This window comes from Montipora capricornis, chromosome 10 (assembly GCF_036669925.1).
Source record: "Montipora capricornis isolate CH-2021 chromosome 10, ASM3666992v2, whole genome shotgun sequence".
In the NCBI taxonomy this organism is placed as follows: Eukaryota; Metazoa; Cnidaria; class Anthozoa; order Scleractinia; family Acroporidae; genus Montipora; species Montipora capricornis.
The window spans coordinates 21101051-21120520 of record NC_090892.1 but is presented as its reverse complement, the minus strand read 5'-3'; the positions used below and the strand labels follow the sequence as shown (position 1 = coordinate 21120520).

At 40.5% G+C, this 19470-nt stretch overlaps 2 protein-coding genes across 2 annotated transcripts in view; one reads left to right on the top strand and one right to left on the bottom strand.

Annotated features, from left to right (window-relative positions):
- LOC138022216 (rho family-interacting cell polarization regulator 2-like) overlaps positions 1-12363 on the top strand; it is a 40142-nt gene extending 27779 nt beyond the window's left edge. Inside the window, exons 22-31 of the mRNA XM_068869275.1 lie at positions 1067-1137; positions 2276-2369; positions 3221-3341; positions 3921-3961; positions 4397-4449; positions 4578-4674; positions 4915-4961; positions 6129-6212; positions 8901-8991; positions 9685-12363. Coding sequence (XP_068725376.1) covers positions 1067-1137; positions 2276-2369; positions 3221-3341; positions 3921-3961; positions 4397-4449; positions 4578-4674; positions 4915-4961; positions 6129-6212; positions 8901-8991; positions 9685-9755 — 770 coding nt within the window. The 3' untranslated portion in view covers positions 9756-12363. The remainder of the gene's footprint in view (positions 1-1066; positions 1138-2275; positions 2370-3220; positions 3342-3920; positions 3962-4396; positions 4450-4577; positions 4675-4914; positions 4962-6128; positions 6213-8900; positions 8992-9684) is intronic.
- Positions 12364-12508: 145 nt separating this feature from the next.
- LOC138022199 (solute carrier family 22 member 15-like) overlaps positions 12509-19470 on the bottom strand; it is a 31777-nt gene continuing 24815 nt past the window's right edge. Inside the window, exons 9-11 of the mRNA XM_068869233.1 lie at positions 19064-19175; positions 18566-18638; positions 12509-15627 (exon numbers count right to left, since the gene is read on the bottom strand). Coding sequence (XP_068725334.1) covers positions 15418-15627; positions 18566-18638; positions 19064-19175 — 395 coding nt within the window. The 3' untranslated portion in view covers positions 12509-15417. The remainder of the gene's footprint in view (positions 15628-18565; positions 18639-19063; positions 19176-19470) is intronic.

Genomic DNA, 19470 nt, shown 5'->3' with positions numbered 1-19470 from the left:
GGTATTTCATTGGTGTTTATATAATTAATTGAATGCTTTAATACAAGAATGATCATCGTAGTTAGGGGTGTGGCTCTTAAGTACAGAAAGACAATGGTTGCTAAGGTATCTTTTTAGTCAAGAGTCCTACAAAAAGGCTCCATGGATGGTTATTTGAATTAACTTTTCCAATGGAAATCTGCCATCAGTTCAATCAGAAAATGCATGCGCAACTATTCCCTGTCTCTACCGTGAGTTTCAGTGAAAGACATGTAAAAACTCCGGAAACGAAAGAAAGAAGCGGTTTTTCACTGGATGGGAACCGTCCCATCATATTTCGTGAATTGTATCATGGATTTTCTGTTTGGACAAAAATGGACCTGAGATTTTGAAAAGCGTAGCAAAGGAGGGCTTTATGACGACATAATTTTTTGAGAACTGTTTTTTTTTTTAAAATCCATGCTACAGATTTTGTGTTAGAATGTTCTCACACTGTAGCATTAAAAATTCCTGATAAACAGTTAACTCGCTGGCGCATGTGTAGAAAAGTTGAAAATTAAGAAACGTGGCCGGTATCCTCAATTCTTCCTTAGGGCTGTGTTGATGTATAAAATGGATTGCAATGGGTTTGGTGGAAGAAGCGGATTACCTGAAAAGCCAGGTTTAGAGTCCAGGGCCGGGTTCCTGAAAGGTGTAATAACTCTATTCCAGGGATAAATGTGCTTTATTACCAGGGACATTTATCCCTGGAATAGGGTTATTACACCATTAAGTAACCGGCCCCAGGGCGTTATAGTATTCTCTTTTTGAAGGTTAACGTTGATTCTCTCTCTTGGTAAAATTGATGAGCTCTTTAACAAAATGACAGGACGAAAATTGTTTGGAAAGATTCAATCTCCTGCAGGAAGCGAGGAAACCGAGATAATGTCGAAATGAATAACCATCAATCCGTAAAATTGAATCCAAGTTGTCTTCATTTTTATAGCTTAGCAAACATTATAATTTTATAACCGAATCATTCAGATTGTTTTTGTTTGGCCGTAGTTGTCAACTGAATTTTATGTTCTCGCGTCTGTTACCCTTTCAGTCAACCCCCGCCTGGCATCAAACCCTCTCTTGTGCGCTTTTTGGGAGAAAACGTGTAAGGGACAGAGCACGGTAAGTGCTATGATTTTTTGGTTTTGATGGGCTTGCATCTGTCCGCATTAATGACCGCACCGGTGGCTCAGTTGCTTGAGCATCGCGCTTTCATGTGGGAGGTCGCGGGTTCGAACCCCTGCCGGATCAACACTCATGATCTTAAAATAACTGAGGACAAAGCCGACGAAGTAACATACGTTTCATCCAGGGGCCCGTGAGTAGGAGCTTGCCTCTGCCATACAAGCGCTAGGAGTCAACCTTTGCACGTATTTTTCTATTTTTAGAATCTCCACTAGTTCTTCGGCTCTGCGCGCACTGTTTAGAATGGCCAATCAGAATAAAGTTGTTGTCAAACGAAGACAATAATAGCACAAACAATGTAAGCAAACTGGTTTAAATGTGAGTGTCCTGCTTAAGGGTTAGTTCTAGAAATAGAAAGATACGCGCAAAGGTTGACTCAAGGTTTTAGTGCATTGGGGTGCTCCTAGTTATGGCTCTCGTTTGGACTGATACCGTTTTGGTAAATGCAGAGAACAGGCCCCAGTGTTCAAAGACGTATAATAACTTTATCTAGTCCGGATAAGTCACTTTCCAGAGTGTAAAATATACTTCACGTTAAACTTTAGCCAAGGTTTTCATCCACGCCTTTACTTAGATGTGCTTGAAGTGTGCGTATTCACGGTTACGTGAACAAATACCGAAGGCTTTGCACAGACTGAAACTGTCAGATGGTGACTTGTCCACAGGATAAACCTTTGCGGCTTTTGAACAATTGGGGTCAAGAGATTGGCTGTTGTGAGCGTACGTTGATGTCAAAACGTAAAATGAGGTCATTTTACATTGTTTTGCAGATGATGGAAAAGAAAATTACTAAACTTCACTCGTGCATAGGACTTTCTTTGCCCTAGACCGTTGCCGTCATCGTTGCTTTTCTCTGCGTTTCCGTCTTGTCACGCAGTCTCTGTTCACTTTGGTGTCACACTCTTTTTCCTTTTTTTGATGTGTCACGCAATGTCATTTCTCTGTTGTCGTCACACATCCTCCCTTTTTTTCTGGTTGGGAGGTATCGCGTAACTTACCGAAAGAGTCTGCGTCATTGACTGCAGCTGTATGTACTTAATTGTTAAACGTTGTCGCTTATTCTTTGGTTTCTTAGCTAATGCTTACCACAGCTGGTCAGCTTGTGAGTGCATTGGAAGATGGTTTCAAACAACAGATAACGCAAAGCTATAACAGGGTAGTCGACATTGGTATGTATGTTGGACTTTATGAAAGCTCATTATACTTAAATTTGGTTTTGAACTTCAGGGAAACGGTCAGTACCTGCCACAGTATAGACCTCTTTCGTAATGGCGGCCAAATAAAATATTCTCAAGTTCTGTTTTAATGCTAATAAGCCATTCTAGCCTCGCTACGACGAGCAAATTTCAAAAGTTTTTTTTTTTTTCAAAATGAGTGCAGGAGGTGTAATTAACATGAATACACAAGACTGTGAAGGTGGTCGGCATTTATGAAAGTGGTTTATTGGTTGCTTCTAAGAGAACAACATAGGTTCTCTCTGTACTTCAGTGCTAATTTCTAATTATCTTTGGGCAAATTCAAGAAACCAGCAAGTTCATTGTTTCTACTTTTAGCTCCATGGTTTTCCTATGCAGAGCTTTAAAAAACCTAGTAAAGACTGAGGACAAAATTTGAAATTAGAAAGCAGGGTATTTAAAAGATTGGTTGGAGAAAAAAAGGATGAAAACAACTTTAGAAGCATTCTCTTTCGCAAAATTGTTTTTATTGCGGGTATGTTGTGTGGTTCTAGAGTATTGACATGTTGAAGGTATACCTCATTGGCACCCAAGTTAAGTGTTATGGCGGATGAAGGGCCTCTTGTTTTCATGACGTCTAAGGTGTGATGTCGGTCGGCAGATTTGCTTTGTTAATGAGCATTAATCCCTGTTACGACGGCTTTATATGTGTGAATCCTTCATGGAAAGTCTGAACCTCGGTTCATGACCGCTAGGATCTCCCTTGTCACCTTCTTAAATTGCGATAGAAAGTGCTTGAATCGTGAAGTAAGAAGTTATTCCTTCCATTTTGTGTCGACTTGCAGTATTTCCTTTGATTGTGGCTCGTATCAGTAGCCAAGATCCTGATTTGATTGACGTGCAACCCGAGGAGGAGGATGTTATAACTGTTTTTCAGTTTGAGCGTTATTTTTTGGACTACTGCAGGTTAGTTGCCATTCCCTGATACGGTGCATTAAGTTTATATCAAACGCTACCGTTCAAAGCGGATGGTAAGTCTTCTAGAGGGCAATGGTGTGGGTTTTTGTTTTGGGGGGATTTTCGGTGGGGGATCATATGTGCCTTGAAAATTGGGAGATCTGGGGGGTGGGGGGAGAGAGAAAGGAAGTCATTTTCTTATTCTCTGCTCCCCTTCCTCCCTCTCGCTTTTTGTGATAGAGGAATCCCCGATCACAAATCTTTCTGAATAAACAGGAGAGCACTGCCATTTTTAGGTAGCATTTACATGCCACCGTGGAAATATTTTTTTGCGGTTTGACAGATTTTTCGGGGCATTTTGTTCACACGGAACCTTGCATTATTTTCGATCCCTGCACATTAAAGTGTCGAATCGGGTTGAAATTTTGAAGTGGCTAATTTGAAAACCATTGAACATTGCAAGTTCTTGTGTCTTTTGAAGTATTTTTTTTTTTAGAAACGCCATCTTTGGAGTACTCTTGTTGTTCCTCGATTAAGCTCCCTGAATGACCGTTTTGGTGTGATGATAATTGTTGTTTTTCATTGCAGGCCCAACTTATCCAAGTATATCAATGATGTGGCTTATGAACGTAAGAACTGAAAGCGTTTTGTTGTTTATGAACGCGGTGTCACGATGTCAGCCAAATATGGAAAATTCCGCTTTCCGCTTATAGGACGCCCCACTTATACCGGTTATCTCCCCGGTTATCCCCCCCCCCCCCCCCCCCCCATTTGTAAGTTCATCTTAAAAAAAGAAGAATATAACAGACGTAACCGTCCTCCCTCTTAAAGGCCTCCCTGGATTTCAGCCTGTTTTCTCTTCCCTAAAATCGCATTCTTCCTGGGTACGGTATCTCCATTCAAAAGCCCCTAAATCTTTCTTTGGCGATTTCTGTGGGAGAAGCTACAAGTAACTCCCCTTCTCTCTTGAGACCAGCCACCCATTATGTGGGAAGTAGATAGATATTTTAGGGCTTAGTTCAGTTCCTTGCGTATGACAAGATCTGCGTGTATTTTGTCTACAGTTGTAATAACCAAGCGCCTCCGTTCGCCCGAAAAGGATGCTGTTGTTGCACAGGTAACCTCAGGCTTTCGTTTACAGTAATGACGCTTGACCCTCGGTTCACAGGTCGCCGTGAGGACCTATGGATCGTTTCGGTTGGATTTGCTTTTCAATGTGGTTAACAAATGTTCCTTTGCTTATAGTTGAAGCAGTACGCCGAGATTCCTTTGACAAAGACCTGCTTTTGTGCTGTACTTTGTTTTCTGCTCGATGGTGAATTTCTGGGGGCTCATGCCGCAGGTACGGACTGACTCTATACACTTTTACACCTCCCCATCCCCTGTTTAGTATCACGCGTTCAATTTTGTCCAGGGTTGCGAGCAATTACAAAATTTCCAATTTTTTTTCTAATGTCCGTTAAAATCGTTACTCGTCGTTTCTGTCGTTTTCGTAGGACCCTCGCTGCGGCAAACTGCGTGTTCTTCCACTTAACGATTTTTGAGATATCAATTGACCATTGTTTCCTCTTTGCATAAACAGAGGCCTATTTATTGCATTTACAGAAGAATGGAGATTTGAGAAATAAGGTTGGTTGATATCAGAAGCCCATAACCCAGAATTGTTGATTTGGCCTTCGCCCACCAGCTTACTGTATTATCTAAATTTAGAATACGGGTCTCGCCAAATTATGGGCAATTAGATTGGTCTGATTGGTCTGTAACCAAGTAACCGAACGAGGGAATGCTTGTGCGTGATGCAAAATTATGGATCGTGCAACGAACACAACGCAACGTCCCCCCTTCCCCCTTCCCCCCTCCCCCCAGTAGCCGTCCCAAAAATAGATAATACCGCAAACTGATGAGCCCCATATACGCCTTATTCCAAAATGGCAGCCATTTTAGTATTCATTTGTTTGATTGCAAATTGGCCCTTTTGTTCTCGTTCAAGGTTAAATATGCTTTTGAATTTTACGTTTGAAAACTTGGCGAAAAGGGCCAATTTGCAAGGAAAGAAAAGAATATCTAACCGTTGGATCTCACTATATATGCTTTCTTCCGCTTTCCTTCCTGAATTCACATCTGAAACTTTGAATTTTTTATCATGCAGTTCGTGATGAAAAAGAGGGAAGACTCCCATCAACAACAACTGTTGGTAGCTTCTTTCAGTACTTCAACAAGTCGGCAGCCATTTTGATTCTTGTGTTTGTAAAATATATGAGATGCACAGGGGGCAAATTATAATGGGTTGTGACTAGAATGGATACTCCAAAATAAGGTGAAACACTCAGTTTTGTGTAGGTAGAGTACCTAACGATCTTACTACAGTTTTACTTAAGTCTAAATATGGTGTCACCAGAACAATTTATGAAAGCTAACCATTTCGAGTCGGCGCTTAGGCCTAATCACTAGAGATCAGTGCCTAACTTAGCAGTTATTCTCTGCCTAAAAAGTGTTGTTTATCTGCCAAAGCGGTTTAACACTGAGGTTGTGAGGCATTGACACGTAACTTCACCAAATGTTACACCTGTATGTGTCACGAAGTGTCACACCTAATTTTGGAGTATTCATTCTATTGTAGTCATAACCAGTTGTTACGTATGTGTACCCTGGGAATCCCACAATACCTATTAGAACAATAAAATTCAAAATGGCCGTCGTATCGTGTATGAACCCTTTTATGACAAAAATTGAAATAAGAGAGGTGCGTTTCATTGAAGAAAATCTTCTCTCTTAATAATATCTGTTGTTTTATAGGCTATCGGTTTGAGCATTGAGGCGCTTGAAGAATCCGAAGAGAAGCTTCGTGAGGGAGCTTGCGTCGCGCTTACAGTTTTACAGGTGAGCGAATTGTGCTAAGAAGTTTCCTTGACATACAAAGGGACGTTGCTTGAGAACTAGGGAAGAAACTCTCTCGTATCCTTCGACATTATGGCTTGGTAAATGTGATAAAGCGACCAACCAGGATTACTCTTCACAAACGTTAATTGATTTGTCAATTGTTAGGGACTTGTCAGACTTGTCAGGGGTGGGGATTGTTAGTGAAGCGATGAAAATAAAATGAACCTCTCAACGAAGGGGATTAAAATGTCCCGACCCTCCCATGGAACTGGTCCTAAAATTCCATGACCCTCCCCTGGATAATAAGACGTCCGAACTCTATATGCAGTGGTAAAAGGAAAATGATTCAGTTGAATTAAAACTTGTGACGAACATACAAGTGCTCTCTGTGTTGGAGAAACAAGACAAAGAGGAGCTTTTTGCTCAATGGGATGATAGCAGTTTTTACGACCAGAAACAAAGACACTCACTGCGTTCAAATTTAATCTGAATCTGACTTCTCTTCACTTGACTCTATGTTTCCTCTATAACCAGGTCTTGGTCTTCATCGCGTTCACTTGTAGAAACGGCATGTAGTAAATGGGTCCATTAAAACCTTATTGACCACCACCTCCGTGGAAATCAACCTCGCTGGGATATATTCCCAGTCCGAAAACTCCAAGGGCCAAGTTTATGAATTCGTTTCTACCTGAATTTTACAAGACAAAGTTCAAACATTGCAAGAATAACAAACAGTTTGTGAAAGAATTTCGGAACAGGGAGGAACTGTGTCACTTAACACAGCAAATTGACGAGATCGACAACCAGACAAAGTGAATAATGAACAAAGAAAATCCTGCCGCAGCAGGAGCTGTTCTTGACGAAGATCATACCTTGATTCCTAGTGATAATATTAGAATCAACAATAATTACATGCAAAAGGATAGTATGCAAATCATTGCAAGTTTAAGTCTCATTGATAACAAAATAAGAACTTTTGACTGCAAACTTTTTTGCCCCAATGGTAAACTGAAAAGTGGAGAAGAAGCTATCCACAAGTTCTTTGAAAATCAATTGGGAGAAGTTGCCCGTCTACACAAGAAAGTGAAGGAAATCAATAGTCAGTTGACAGAATTACAAGAAAAGTGCTCTCAACTGTTTAAGGGTACATGCTCAAAGCCAAAAATGAGAAAAGTAACGTTAACAGAAACAAAACAAGACGAAGGCTAAAAAAGTAAAACAAAAAGGAATTGAGGCTAACTGTGAAGTGGTAATTAAAACCATTGCACCCCAACATAATGCGGATAGTGATGCAGAGCCCACAGGCTCACTAGAACTCTATTATGAGGGAATAAGTACCCTAAAAAAGAAACAGTTGCCTTATATCCGATATGCATTTGACAAGGGACTGTTCACTGTGACTGCAAAAGACGTTATGAAGCAACATATGGCATTTACTATGAGTGAGACTGAGGATGATGATAGTGATGGTCGGCAGGACTTTGCATGATGATGATCCTGGTAGTAGCACTTCTGATTGTGATGCTGTTAAAGAGATCAGTTCTTTCGAGTGATATTTGACAGTAAATTGATGTGCAAAAGCAACACATGAGCTGCTTTATAAGTTGGGTTGTTGCATTTACACTTTCAATAGCTTGTCTTGTCAAATAATTGCATGCCTTGAGTTTTAGACGTAATTTGTTGTGTTGTAAAACATGATATTAAAGTATCCCTTTACCATCGTGGTGGCTTATTTCTTGTGACCCTCCCTCTTTTCCTGTCATTTTTTTTCATAACCCTTCCTTTGAAGGGTTCAAAAAACTGTGACCCCCCCCCGTTTTCCACCCCCCCCCCCCCCCCACCCCCTGCTAATTTCTAACAGTCCCTTACACTTTTAATTTCTCAATTGGAGCGCAGTCGCAGCGCAGTTAGTTGCAAATCAAGTCCCTCCGGTCGGTTTTGTGACACAAGACTCCGTTACTAAGCTTGGCGGGAATAGACGTAAGCAGGACCCCATGACCCGGAGCCTACAACTCTACTGTGTTCGTGTAACGGCGTTTTCACAGACCGATTTATTTTTGGATTGAATTTCCCGCGAATGAGACTCCCACAGGAGCCCGATGACCAATTACAAAAAATTAAGCTGACGTCATAGGGTCACCGAACCGGAACTGCCTTTGTTTTTTGACCTAATAGACCTTTTCGGCTTGTACATTTTGTTTTCCCAATACAGATCATGTGATAATACTCAGGAGGTTTGGTCTTTTGTTTTGTTCATTAAAATGAGGGCATGCAAGCATGAATATGCCTACATGCACTCTTCTTAATGAACAAAACAAAGGACCAAACCTCCTGAGTATTATCACATGATCTGTATTGGGAAAACAAAATGTACAAGCCGAAAAGGTCCATTCGCGGGAAGGGCTAGTCTAAAAATAAACCTACTTGTGAAAACGCCGTTTCACAGGCGCTGTTTGGAAGTTGCACGCTCCAGATGGGCTCCTGACGTAAGCGTGCTTTCTGGAGGTAATGCGGCGATTTTTTTTTTTAACATCACGCAATTTCAGATTGGAAGCCGTTCAAAGTAGTGTTGAATCATTCTTCCTTTCTGAAACTGCAACGGGTAATTCTCGTTCTGATGCTCATATTTTCTCGGATTGGTGACGAATGGACTAAGTACGTTCTCCACTTGTTTTCTGCTTGTTGCAGGCCAGAGACGCAGTCCCTCAGTTGCTGTACCTCAGTCGATGCGATGTACAGTCAGTTAAGTTTGCAGCTAGAAAGGCACTTTCGTCTTTAGGTAAGATTTATTTTATCTGTTGTCTTTCAGCACTGTCTTGTTTTACCGACGGTGGAAGGGTTTCTCTCTTTTCGCGTTGAAGCAATATCCGGCATTTTCCAAATAACCATTTAGAAATTTCTTGTCTTCCATCTGTGATCCAGAATTCATGTCTTTCTAGCTGTTCGTTTTAGAGAAGACTGTTGTAGATGTGTGAACTTCAAAATTATTTCGTTAGTCTGAGCTTCAAGCTTATGCTCTGCATGGATCAGTCAAATGAATGCTTCGTACCTAGAAAAGCGGGGACATTTCGTAAACAATAAGTATTGTTAAAGGGTATTGCACAGACCATATTTGGTCATTTCTAGCTAATGTAATGAGCGGTTTAGACAATAACCTACTAGGTGCCCAAGGGAGATTTAGAATTTACATTTCTACACGAACGGGAAATTGAAATCTTCGGTAGAACTGACTTTTTGACTGAAATTGCCTGCGGGGTGGTGTAACAGTTACATTTGACAGGGCACAAGCGGCCACTCAGGGTGGGTGGTGTATAGGACACCGACACCGATTCTCCCCGAAAATAGTGCCATTTATACACAACACTCAGGCCGAAAGAAAATTCAGTTAGCTCAATAAACTCAAAGAACAGTTGGAAACTATTTTCGCCTTGACAGTCTTACAAATGATTGTTCACTATTTGCCTTTTTGCAGGCGAGGAAGGTAAAGATGCCTTAAGAAAATCAACCTTGTCATCAAGTGAAATTGCGGGGCTGACGTTTTAAACGGCATCCTTGCCCAGTACTCTCAGGACTGAAGACTGATGAGCCAGAATTTCAAAGCACTTACTGCTACAGCAGCTGAGAAAGGACGTTGAGGAAGGCCATCAAAATGTGCCACAAACACATGCAACTTTATCCCGATAGTGATAACCTATATTCCCGTATTCAGTAAAATATGTTGTACATACTCAGCAAAACTGACCGGCGGCCAGACCGGGCTTTTGGAAGGAGTAACTCTACAACGCCTTTAAATTAACACACTCCGAGGTTGATATATATACTCCTCCTCCGGAAGAATGCGAGGGATTCAATGTAACGTCATTCTGTCCTGCCGTAACGGATCGTGACTTCATCGTGGCTCAATCTGGTTGTAACCGTTGCCGTTGGTTGTTAAAGTTGCATGATGTTAAAGTAAGTTTGGGTGAATTACCAAACACGATTTTTCCAAAGAGAGCTGATGAGCGGGGTTATTCGCTCTGCTTGTCTTTCCTCATTTTGGCATGATTCGGACGCGAACGCGAGTTTAAGTGCTTTTGGGGTAAAGAATTGATCGTAGGAGAGCTAAAAAATTGGCATTGGGTAGTTGAAGCAGCTCAACGCCAACGTAAACGTATACTTAAAAATAATTAATTAACTTCGTTTTTATAGACTCTTCTGTGATCTGTTTCACAATACGGGCGAAGTTCTAGTGATAACAGTGGTCCTGGTGCAAAATAGAGATTGGATTATTCACTGTTGTTTCGCGAAGTTTGTCATATCTTATCTTACATTAGTATGTACTAAAACAGTGGATAGATTTGAATGCGCGCTCTGATTGGCTACGCAAACTCCGAAGATCCTTTGCTATTCACCTCGGAGCAACTCGCGCGGGATTTGCGCCCGAAAATTCGGTGATGTAGCAGCTGATCCAAAGATAACTCGCCATTGGTTTGCAACCCAGACCACCAAACAATAGCTAAAACAATAGAAAGAATGTCATATCATTGTTTCCTGCAAGGGTTGCGAACCAATGGCGAATAATCTTTGGATCAGCTGCTACACTACTGGAAAATACTGTAATCGTTTCAGGAAAACATGAGTTAAAATCATCTTTTTGTGCTATGTTATCTCACTGTTTTAGTATACAACTATTCACCTCAGTGTCGGTTGATAGTGGTGGATATTATAGGGTCCTTACGTACGCAAGGACGACAACCACGCCAACGAGAACGTTGTCTAAAAGTATTATTTCCCGTTATTTTAATAATTTCGTGATAACTCAAGTCGTTCGGAGTGGAAATAAAATTGGCATGAACGGTGTGATTGTTTGGGAAGAAAATTAAAAATATTTCGTCAGGTCACGTCGTCGTTGTCCTATCGTAAGCTATACTTACAGTAGTATTTACCACTAGCCACCTCCACTTCATTGAATGGTTGTTAATTATCATTGTAGACTGTGGCTAAAAAGTTCTAAAATCAATGCTGCAAGTGCAGCACGCTTATTTTTCCACATTTATAATTATTGTTATTGAAAATTATCTATTATGTATGTTGTGTTCTATGTTTTTTTGCGGCGTCGTGGTTGACGTGAGCTTTGTCCCATTCAGTCAACGTGAAGAATGAGTGGTGTAGCAGCTCTCGTAACCTGCTATTGTTTCGTATTGTAAGCAGCTTCTATTGTTTTTAAGACTATGTCATTGTTTCAATTGGTTAGTCTTGGTTTTTTGGCGAGGGTAGCGAGCCAATTATGTTATACGTTACGCGAGCTGCTACTTAAGAATCGGTGATTTTATCTTCTGAATAATAAAGCAGTTGATAGACTGCGACGTTTCTGTAACCAGTAAAGTATGTTATAACGTCTGCATCCTCCGCATCCTCCGAATTCCCTTAATTCAGTTTTTAGAAGTGTTGAGACACGTTTAATACGTCAAAGAGGATAATCCATGTTTATAAAGAGTCTTAAAGCGATCGGGGTGACATCATTGAAAACGTAAAGATTAAAAATCCAAATTAATCAAAATCGCTTTTGTCTTTTCTCTGCTCTGAAAAGCAGAGGGTAAATTCGACGAACCTTTCGAGTGTCATAATTCCCTCAGTATCTTCAAAAGGAAGAGGTTTTAAGCCACCGATTTTCACGATCGTTTGTTACTTTTCTTATCTTTAAATCAGTTTTTAAAGCAAAACTATGGCAGATTCACAGATGGCTTTTTGGGCGCGAACGTTATGAGGACTTTCCGCGAGAAACGGGACCTTTGCCTGTGATGTTTTTCGCAGGCAGATTTTTGTTGTTATTCGGCGCAAAAAGTGCAAAAAACATTCAGGGTTCGTGAACTTTCCATTCTTTACATTTCTCATTATGTCACCCACGTTTATGTATTATTGAATGACCCCTGTTATATAGAAGTTAAGTGTGGGTTAGTATTGTTTGGCAAAATGAGTATAAATTAAGTTCGAAAAACAGTTAAAGAATGGGTTGGGGACAGGAGCCCCCCAAGCGTAATAATAACAGAGTATTGAAATTTATATTGTTTAATAATTATTATATTATTTCTAATATAAACCAAATGTTTGTATATGATTAAGGCTAGTCAGGCTTTGGAATTTTGACATATATTACAAGCGATGACTAGCACTGTCTTTTTTCTTCTTCTTCTTCTTTGTTTTTTCAAGCGCACACTGAGGGTGTCAACTTTGAACAGTGTGTGTTAAACAATGTTTAACGGTGCGGTACAATGAGTGCAGCATCAAACCTATCTTACGGTCTTTCTGAAGTCTTTACAGTGCAACGCGCCTTACCGTGGCCACACCCAACAAACTTTCACTTTTGACAATTACGTGTAACTGCGTCAACTCAACAACCCATGCAACGGTTTTCAACTTAACAACTGTGCGAACTTTGCAAGGAGGTGTGACTGTCAATCAAATTCACACACCCTGATTGGCGGACAATTTGTAAAAAACTTTGTTAGGTGGCCACGGTAAGGCGCGTCGCACTGTAAGAGCAAAGATTAAGAACATGACCTGGAGAATATCTGCAAATTTGGGAAGAAACCAGGTTCAGGAAGTTGTCTTGTTGTTCTGAAGTATCTACCACTAACGGTAAAACAATCAAATCTGGGTTGATAAAACTATTCATCATGATTGTTATGCGAAATAGAAAAAGCCAAACCAGCGCACATACCGTAATCTGCTAGCGTCTTGCAGATCGAAACACAAGACTGAGTCAAATAACTGACGTGCTCTCAGCGGACAAATCTCCATATTCTGCGCAAGTGAAGCCCAGCGGCCACTTAGTGTACGGTCGAGTGACATCAGTAAAGAAGAGTTTGACACCACAGCATTCCTATTTAAAGGAGAGTATCACGGTATTGCGCATGTTCTGTTAGCTAATCGGAAGCGACGTTATAATCTGTGCGGGAAATTTACACGTACGCGTGAAAATTTCGCCCAGCCCTTAGGCCAGGTGATCTGGTAACGTAATTCGGAGGACTGGGGAGAAAAATTTTAACGCCGTATCCCACAACCGTGCGCGGCCTTATTTTAGAATTCAACATGGCAGAGGCGAGGGTAGATCTTGTCAGGTCTACTTGAATGTTCATTCAATAACAAGAAATGTGGTAGACACGTAATGATCTGTTGAGTTTTGGCGATGGCAATACTGCAGGGAGTTTGGAAACAACACCTAAGGCCGCGCGCGGTTGTGGGATACGGCGTTAAAATTCTTCTTCCCAGTCCTCCAAATTACGTCACCAGATCACCTGGTAGCTAATTGGTGATTTTTAGTAACCGAGAAATTTTACGCCTACATGTAAATTACAACGTCGCTTCCGATTGGCTCTAGCCTGTGTACAGACCGCCCCTCCCCTCAAAAAAAAATCGGAGAGGAACGGTCTGTGATTTACCGTTAGTAATAGTGTTCCGGAATAATTTTGCACACATTATTTAGTAATCTACGCTGACCAAAATTTGCGTGGCTCAAAATGGTGGTTAATGAGGTAGATTTCAAACGTGCATCGAAGGGCGTCTCCGATAGTTTTAAGATACCTTGGCTTTATAGCATAGAAGCACTCTTTAAAGGAGAGGATGTATTTGCAAGTCTTCCAACCAGGTACGGCTCTGATCTTCAAAACAGCACAGATCGTTGCCGATGAGCTGTTATTTTCCTCGGTGTGTACATTCTCAAATCTTCCATGGCATCACGCTTTGTAGATTGTACTTGAGAATGGTTTTCGAGTGGACAATCTTTTGAATAGTGCTATATTCACCTCGTGAAGAGCGCTTTCGTTTCTTTTGCGCTGACAATTCCTACAAATGTACGTCGAATCGATTTCCACTTTACACTCCATAGATAACAATTCCGCTCGTACTTTAAAAGAAAAACCTCTTTGACAATCAAAAAGATTTTTATTCGTATTTTGTACCGTGCTCAAAGTACACACGAACGAACTCATCGTAAAATCTCTCACGGTGTTGATGTGGAGAAATAAAAATAAAAGCCAATCAAAACTCGTTGTTTCAATGATGTAATGATCGATGGGTAATAACCAATCAAATCATTTTCCACACATTCCAGGAAAAATCACGTGGTATGGAACACGATTATCAACGGTAAATCACAGACCGTTCCTCTCCGATTTTTTTTTTGAGGGGAGGGGCGGGCTGTACACAGGCTAGATTGGCTCGTAAATGTTGACATTCGTTATGGCTGGAACATGTGCAATATATCGTGAAACTCTACCTTTAATTATTGTGTCGATAAACGTTGAATATCACTCAGAGAATAGTATGTGCAACGAGCCGGTCTAAGTTAAAACCTTCAAAATGTCAAAAAGCCCTCAAGTAAAAAGGTAAAAAGACGCAAACGTCATAAAATCCTTCTCGCAAGCAAACGAGGAAACAATGTTGCGGAAGAAAATGTTTGCCCGTTTGTAGCCCCAGGAAACATTAATGTTTCTGATATTTTTCAGAAACATTTTCTTCCCTCAGCAAATATTTCCTCCTTTGCGCGCATGAACTCGGAAATGGCCTATTCGCATAATTAATGAACAGCTTATTAACACCAAGTAAGTGCGCCTTGCTTTTACTCATGCGTCGCTAGCAAGAGAGGATGAAGGGAGAAAAGACATCCCCATTCCCCATGCTGTGAAAGTTATTTTGGTCTCGTGCCCATAGCCGCGCAGCCAATGATAACCAATCAGGTGTCTTCCTTAAATTAGCCGCGCATAACTGACCCGACGGGCTTAAAGGGGCTATGTCACGAAAAATGAAACATTGTAATAACCACTTAAAACTGTTGAACAACATACAAGAAATGCAGTAAAAGGAAAGAGAAGCATGGGTGGACACAACTGGACAAGATTGAAACGGATTGCATTTGGGTAATCTTGAAAAAAGTTGGCCCGACGTTTTTTTAAGTTTATGGCAAATCGCCTGGATAAAGATAGCGTTTTCTTATAATCATCTTGCTTGTGAAGTAAGGATAATTTTATCAGTAAATGAACTCCACGTTACCATTTTTAAGTGTTAAACTCCTGATTTACTTAAGATTTCCCCTAAACACCCTAAAATAACGTGACATAGCACCCGTAAATTAGATTTAAAAAAATTCATTATCATTGGAAGAGGTTGATATATGGTGGGTGTGTTCTCTCCCTTCCTTACTCGATCCAAAGATTATTATTTTTTTTTACAGAAGAGCACTTTTTTCATTATTATCAGGATCAGAGACATCATTCTTATCAAAGACTTGACGCTTTTCACCATCTTCTTGCATTTGAGACTCCAAATCTTCCATCGTTGGCTGATTGAAAGTTTCTGGCAAGGTCATCCCAACAATAGCACCTGCCACAGCGAGTCCGGCCATGATCCCATACGGCAGGAAACGGTGAATTGTCAACTGTTGGAAAAAAAGGTTTATCTGCTGAATACCCTGCAACATACTCGCATGAGAATAACATTTATTGAGAGTTTTCACATGACGTCACGGCCGCGGCAATGTTGGTGTTTTGAAGGAAACCTCCACTAAAACAAGGATACAATTTCCAAATATTTAACATAGTGTTTACAATCAAAATTGTTCAAACGTTTTCCAATGGAATCCTTTGTATCCGAAATAAATGAATTTCAAAAACGCCAAGAGAAAATGAGGGGACAGAGAGGGAGGCTCAAGGCGTTGGCCGGGATATTTTATGTCCACGAAAGTTATTTTTAGACGAGTGGAAGTCTTTGTTCTAGCGGAAGTCTGTCTTCTGAGACGTCCGCATGCAGTCTTGCTTCGCTCTCAGGTTCTTAGTGAAAAGAGAAAATGATGGCGCACGTGGAAGGCTGATGAATATATATTTTCTTTCAAACATCGGACCGAGGTTGGCCTGCATGCGGACGTCTCGGAAGACTTCCGCTCGTCTAAAAATAACTTTCGTGGACATGACATATCCCAAGGGCTGGGCCGGGAGCCTCCTTCTCTGTCCCCTCATTTTCTCTTGAAAACGCTTGTTTTGGTTTTCAAATTTCCTGGGCGCCGCCATCTTGAATAATTGTGACGTGTTATGGTTATGGTCTTTTGTATTTGCACAAAGAGCTTTTGTTTTAAAACAATAGGGCAACCATGACACGTCACAATTATTCAAGATGGCGGCGCCCGGGAAATTTGAAAACCAAACCAACCGTTTTTAAAATTTAATTATTTCGGATACAAACGTTCCCATTGGAAAACATTCGAACAATTTTGATTGCGAGCATTATGTTAACTATTTTAAAGATATATTCCTGTTTTAGTGGAGGTTCTCTTTAATAAAAAAGAAATGGCGGCCATGATGGTGTACCATACTAATCCTCCGGGAATACAACTCTATATTTATGCAAATACTTTCTTTTGTTTCAGTAATCCAATAAGGCAGCTGCTCGTGAATGAAAACGCTCTATTGTCTTGAAATGAATGACTGACACGGGAATAGACTTAATCATATCAGCTAACTCAATGTTGTACCCACTTTAAACCCTTTGGGAATAAAACGTTTTGTTCCAGGTATATCCATATCATTGAAATATGGATGCTACATTATCATGCAAATACAATACACAAAGAATCTTAATCCCGGGAGATTAAATCAAAGTACTCCGAACACTCGGATTTTTCCGAGTATCCGCGAATTACAGTGGAGAAAACGACATCTCTTCATCTATTGATAAGTTCTTCAAAGAACCCCGCCGAATGCTAATTGGGTGACAGGGCGTTCAGTACTCATTTCAAAGAGCAAATACTGAAAAGAAAAACTGGTATCTGAATACATCAATTTGGTTTATTTTTTTTAACAGCAAAGAATTCTCTTTCTTCACATTATCTAGAATAAACCAGGTAAAGGAAATATCACTCTTCCTCCCGCATGAAAACTGCGTCGTGTTTCCAAAAGTTTCTTTCTCCCTTTCAGACTAAGAGCCTGGCCAAACGGGAAAGAAACATTTTTTCGTGACCAACCATTTTACCGTTTGGCTGCCTTGTTTGGTGCTGTTTGATCTTGAAGGTCATCAAACATTTGATCAAACAGTTTAAAATATTTCTTTGGTTCTCGTGTTTGATCGGCGAAGTTTTGTTCGTTTGCCCAGCCGTATGAAACATGTTTGGCGCGTGCATGCGTACCACGCTTGCTCAGCCGCTCCTATCCTCGTGTTTTTTTTTTTGTTGTAATTGTGGCCCATAGTTTTTCGCTTGTGGAGTTTGATATGAGTTAGATCGAAGATGTTTTAACCGTTTGGCCACTCTCTTCAAAATCAGCATGTTTGGTCACCAAACAATGTTTGATGTTGTTTAAACGCCACAGCATTTCCCGTTTGTCCAGCCCTAACGTTTGCCCACAAGTGGCAAAGGCTAATCTTTTTGGGTGGTAGGGGAAAATGGATTCCAAAACAACGTTCATTTGAATAACACACATTTTTTTTTCCAGGTCGCGGTTTGTCTGCGCATACGTAAGAATTTTTTGTCTCGTAGAGAAGGCAGCCCAATTCCCTCGTTTTCATTCAGAAGCAGTCGCAATGACAACTAAGCCAAGGAAGACTTCGTGACAGATTAATGGAGAAAATATGTATCAAAAATTTTGTGCGTGACCGGAGAGTGTATCCGGTTATCGTATGACTCCGTAACACATCTTACTGGGCAAATTACATAATTTGAAAATTTCGGACTTAAACCCCATAATAGACCTTTTTACCGATACGGCGGCCATTTTGATTTCTATTGTTTCGAAAGACATTATGAGATGCCCAGGGGGCAAATTAATATGTATTTGGCTCCTCGGCATCCCATAATGGCTATTGGTTCACGGAATGTGGACTTGGGACCACGGAATTGACACTAGATATTGACCACGATGGTGTAACATAAAAAAATAATAAAATAAAATCGGCTCCTGTTCATCTTTGTTTTGCAAGCAAGCAAGGGATATTTCTAAACATCAAACGGTTTAAAAACGCTACACTGAAAGGAATATTGTCTTAAACGTTAGTGGGCGCTTGTTTCAAGTAACTAGAAGCTACACATTTCTTTTAAAGCTTCTCATCGAGCCCTTAAGTGTGTTTTCTTTGATTGGTCAGCAAAAATGAGACAAAGGAACTTGAATTAACAAACTAATTTTACTTTATTTTACCCAAGCCTCGATGAAAATTTGAATATTGATACGTTGTAATTTGTCTATTCCTTAAGAATACTTTTTGAGCTTTTATAGATATATAAAGGCGATTTATTGTCTAGCATGACAAAAAATCAACCTGGGGGAATCGAATTCTAACAAAGGTACCATGGTATTCAGCGGTTACGTCTACTCCAATTAACATTTGCTTACCAAGTAAGGAGCGTAAACTGAGGCGAAAGCGCTTACACGTGCCACGGCGGTTGACGTACCCAGTCCGACGTTCCTAAGAGAAATAAAAGAGTTGCTTAGTTTGATACATCGGCTTTATATTCAATTGACTTCAATAAAACCAACACTCAATCAGTTCGGCAATCACAGCAGGTGCAGACAAATGGAGCATCAAAACCGGTACAAAGCAAACAGATGCAGCTGGCGTCAGGAACACAGGACAGTGCGCAATTACATGAAATAAATAAACATTTAAACTGCAGGTTATAGACGAAAGATAGAAGTGATCCTCTCACTTATCTGGACAATTTAAGCAATTGTCTCTTATAGAAACCTGAAAATTCACGGGGCCTCGACGGGATTCGAAAACATGATCTTTGCGATGCCGGTGCAATGCTCTACCAACTGAAATATGAAGCCACTGCAAATGTTCATTATATTCATTAATCTCAAGAGGCACAAAGACTCTCTGATGTTTACCGTAAAGTTGTTGGGAACAGCTCTGCAGAGAAAATGTACACCATAAGAAACGCAGCGTCTCCACCAAGGTTAGCGACAAACAGATACAAGAAGATTTCTCCAATCCTGTAACCTGACAGAACGAAAAAAAGGAACATTTTTTTAAAAATTGAAAGGCAGCTGATCTAGAGAAGATATCGAACGCTACGGCAACGGTTGAAAATATATGGTTTGCAAGGGTTAGGTAAAGGCGTAGAAAGAGAGAAAGAGAGATGGGCTGTAAAACAGTTTTAACCTCAGTTCCTCTGCTGTGCATGAGTTTCAATCTACAATTTTTATTTGGTGATTTACCTCAGTTGGTTTTATCTCCCAGGGTTTTAGTTCCCAGGGTCTTTCAAACCGAGGCTTAGTGTCTGGCGTTATCTTCT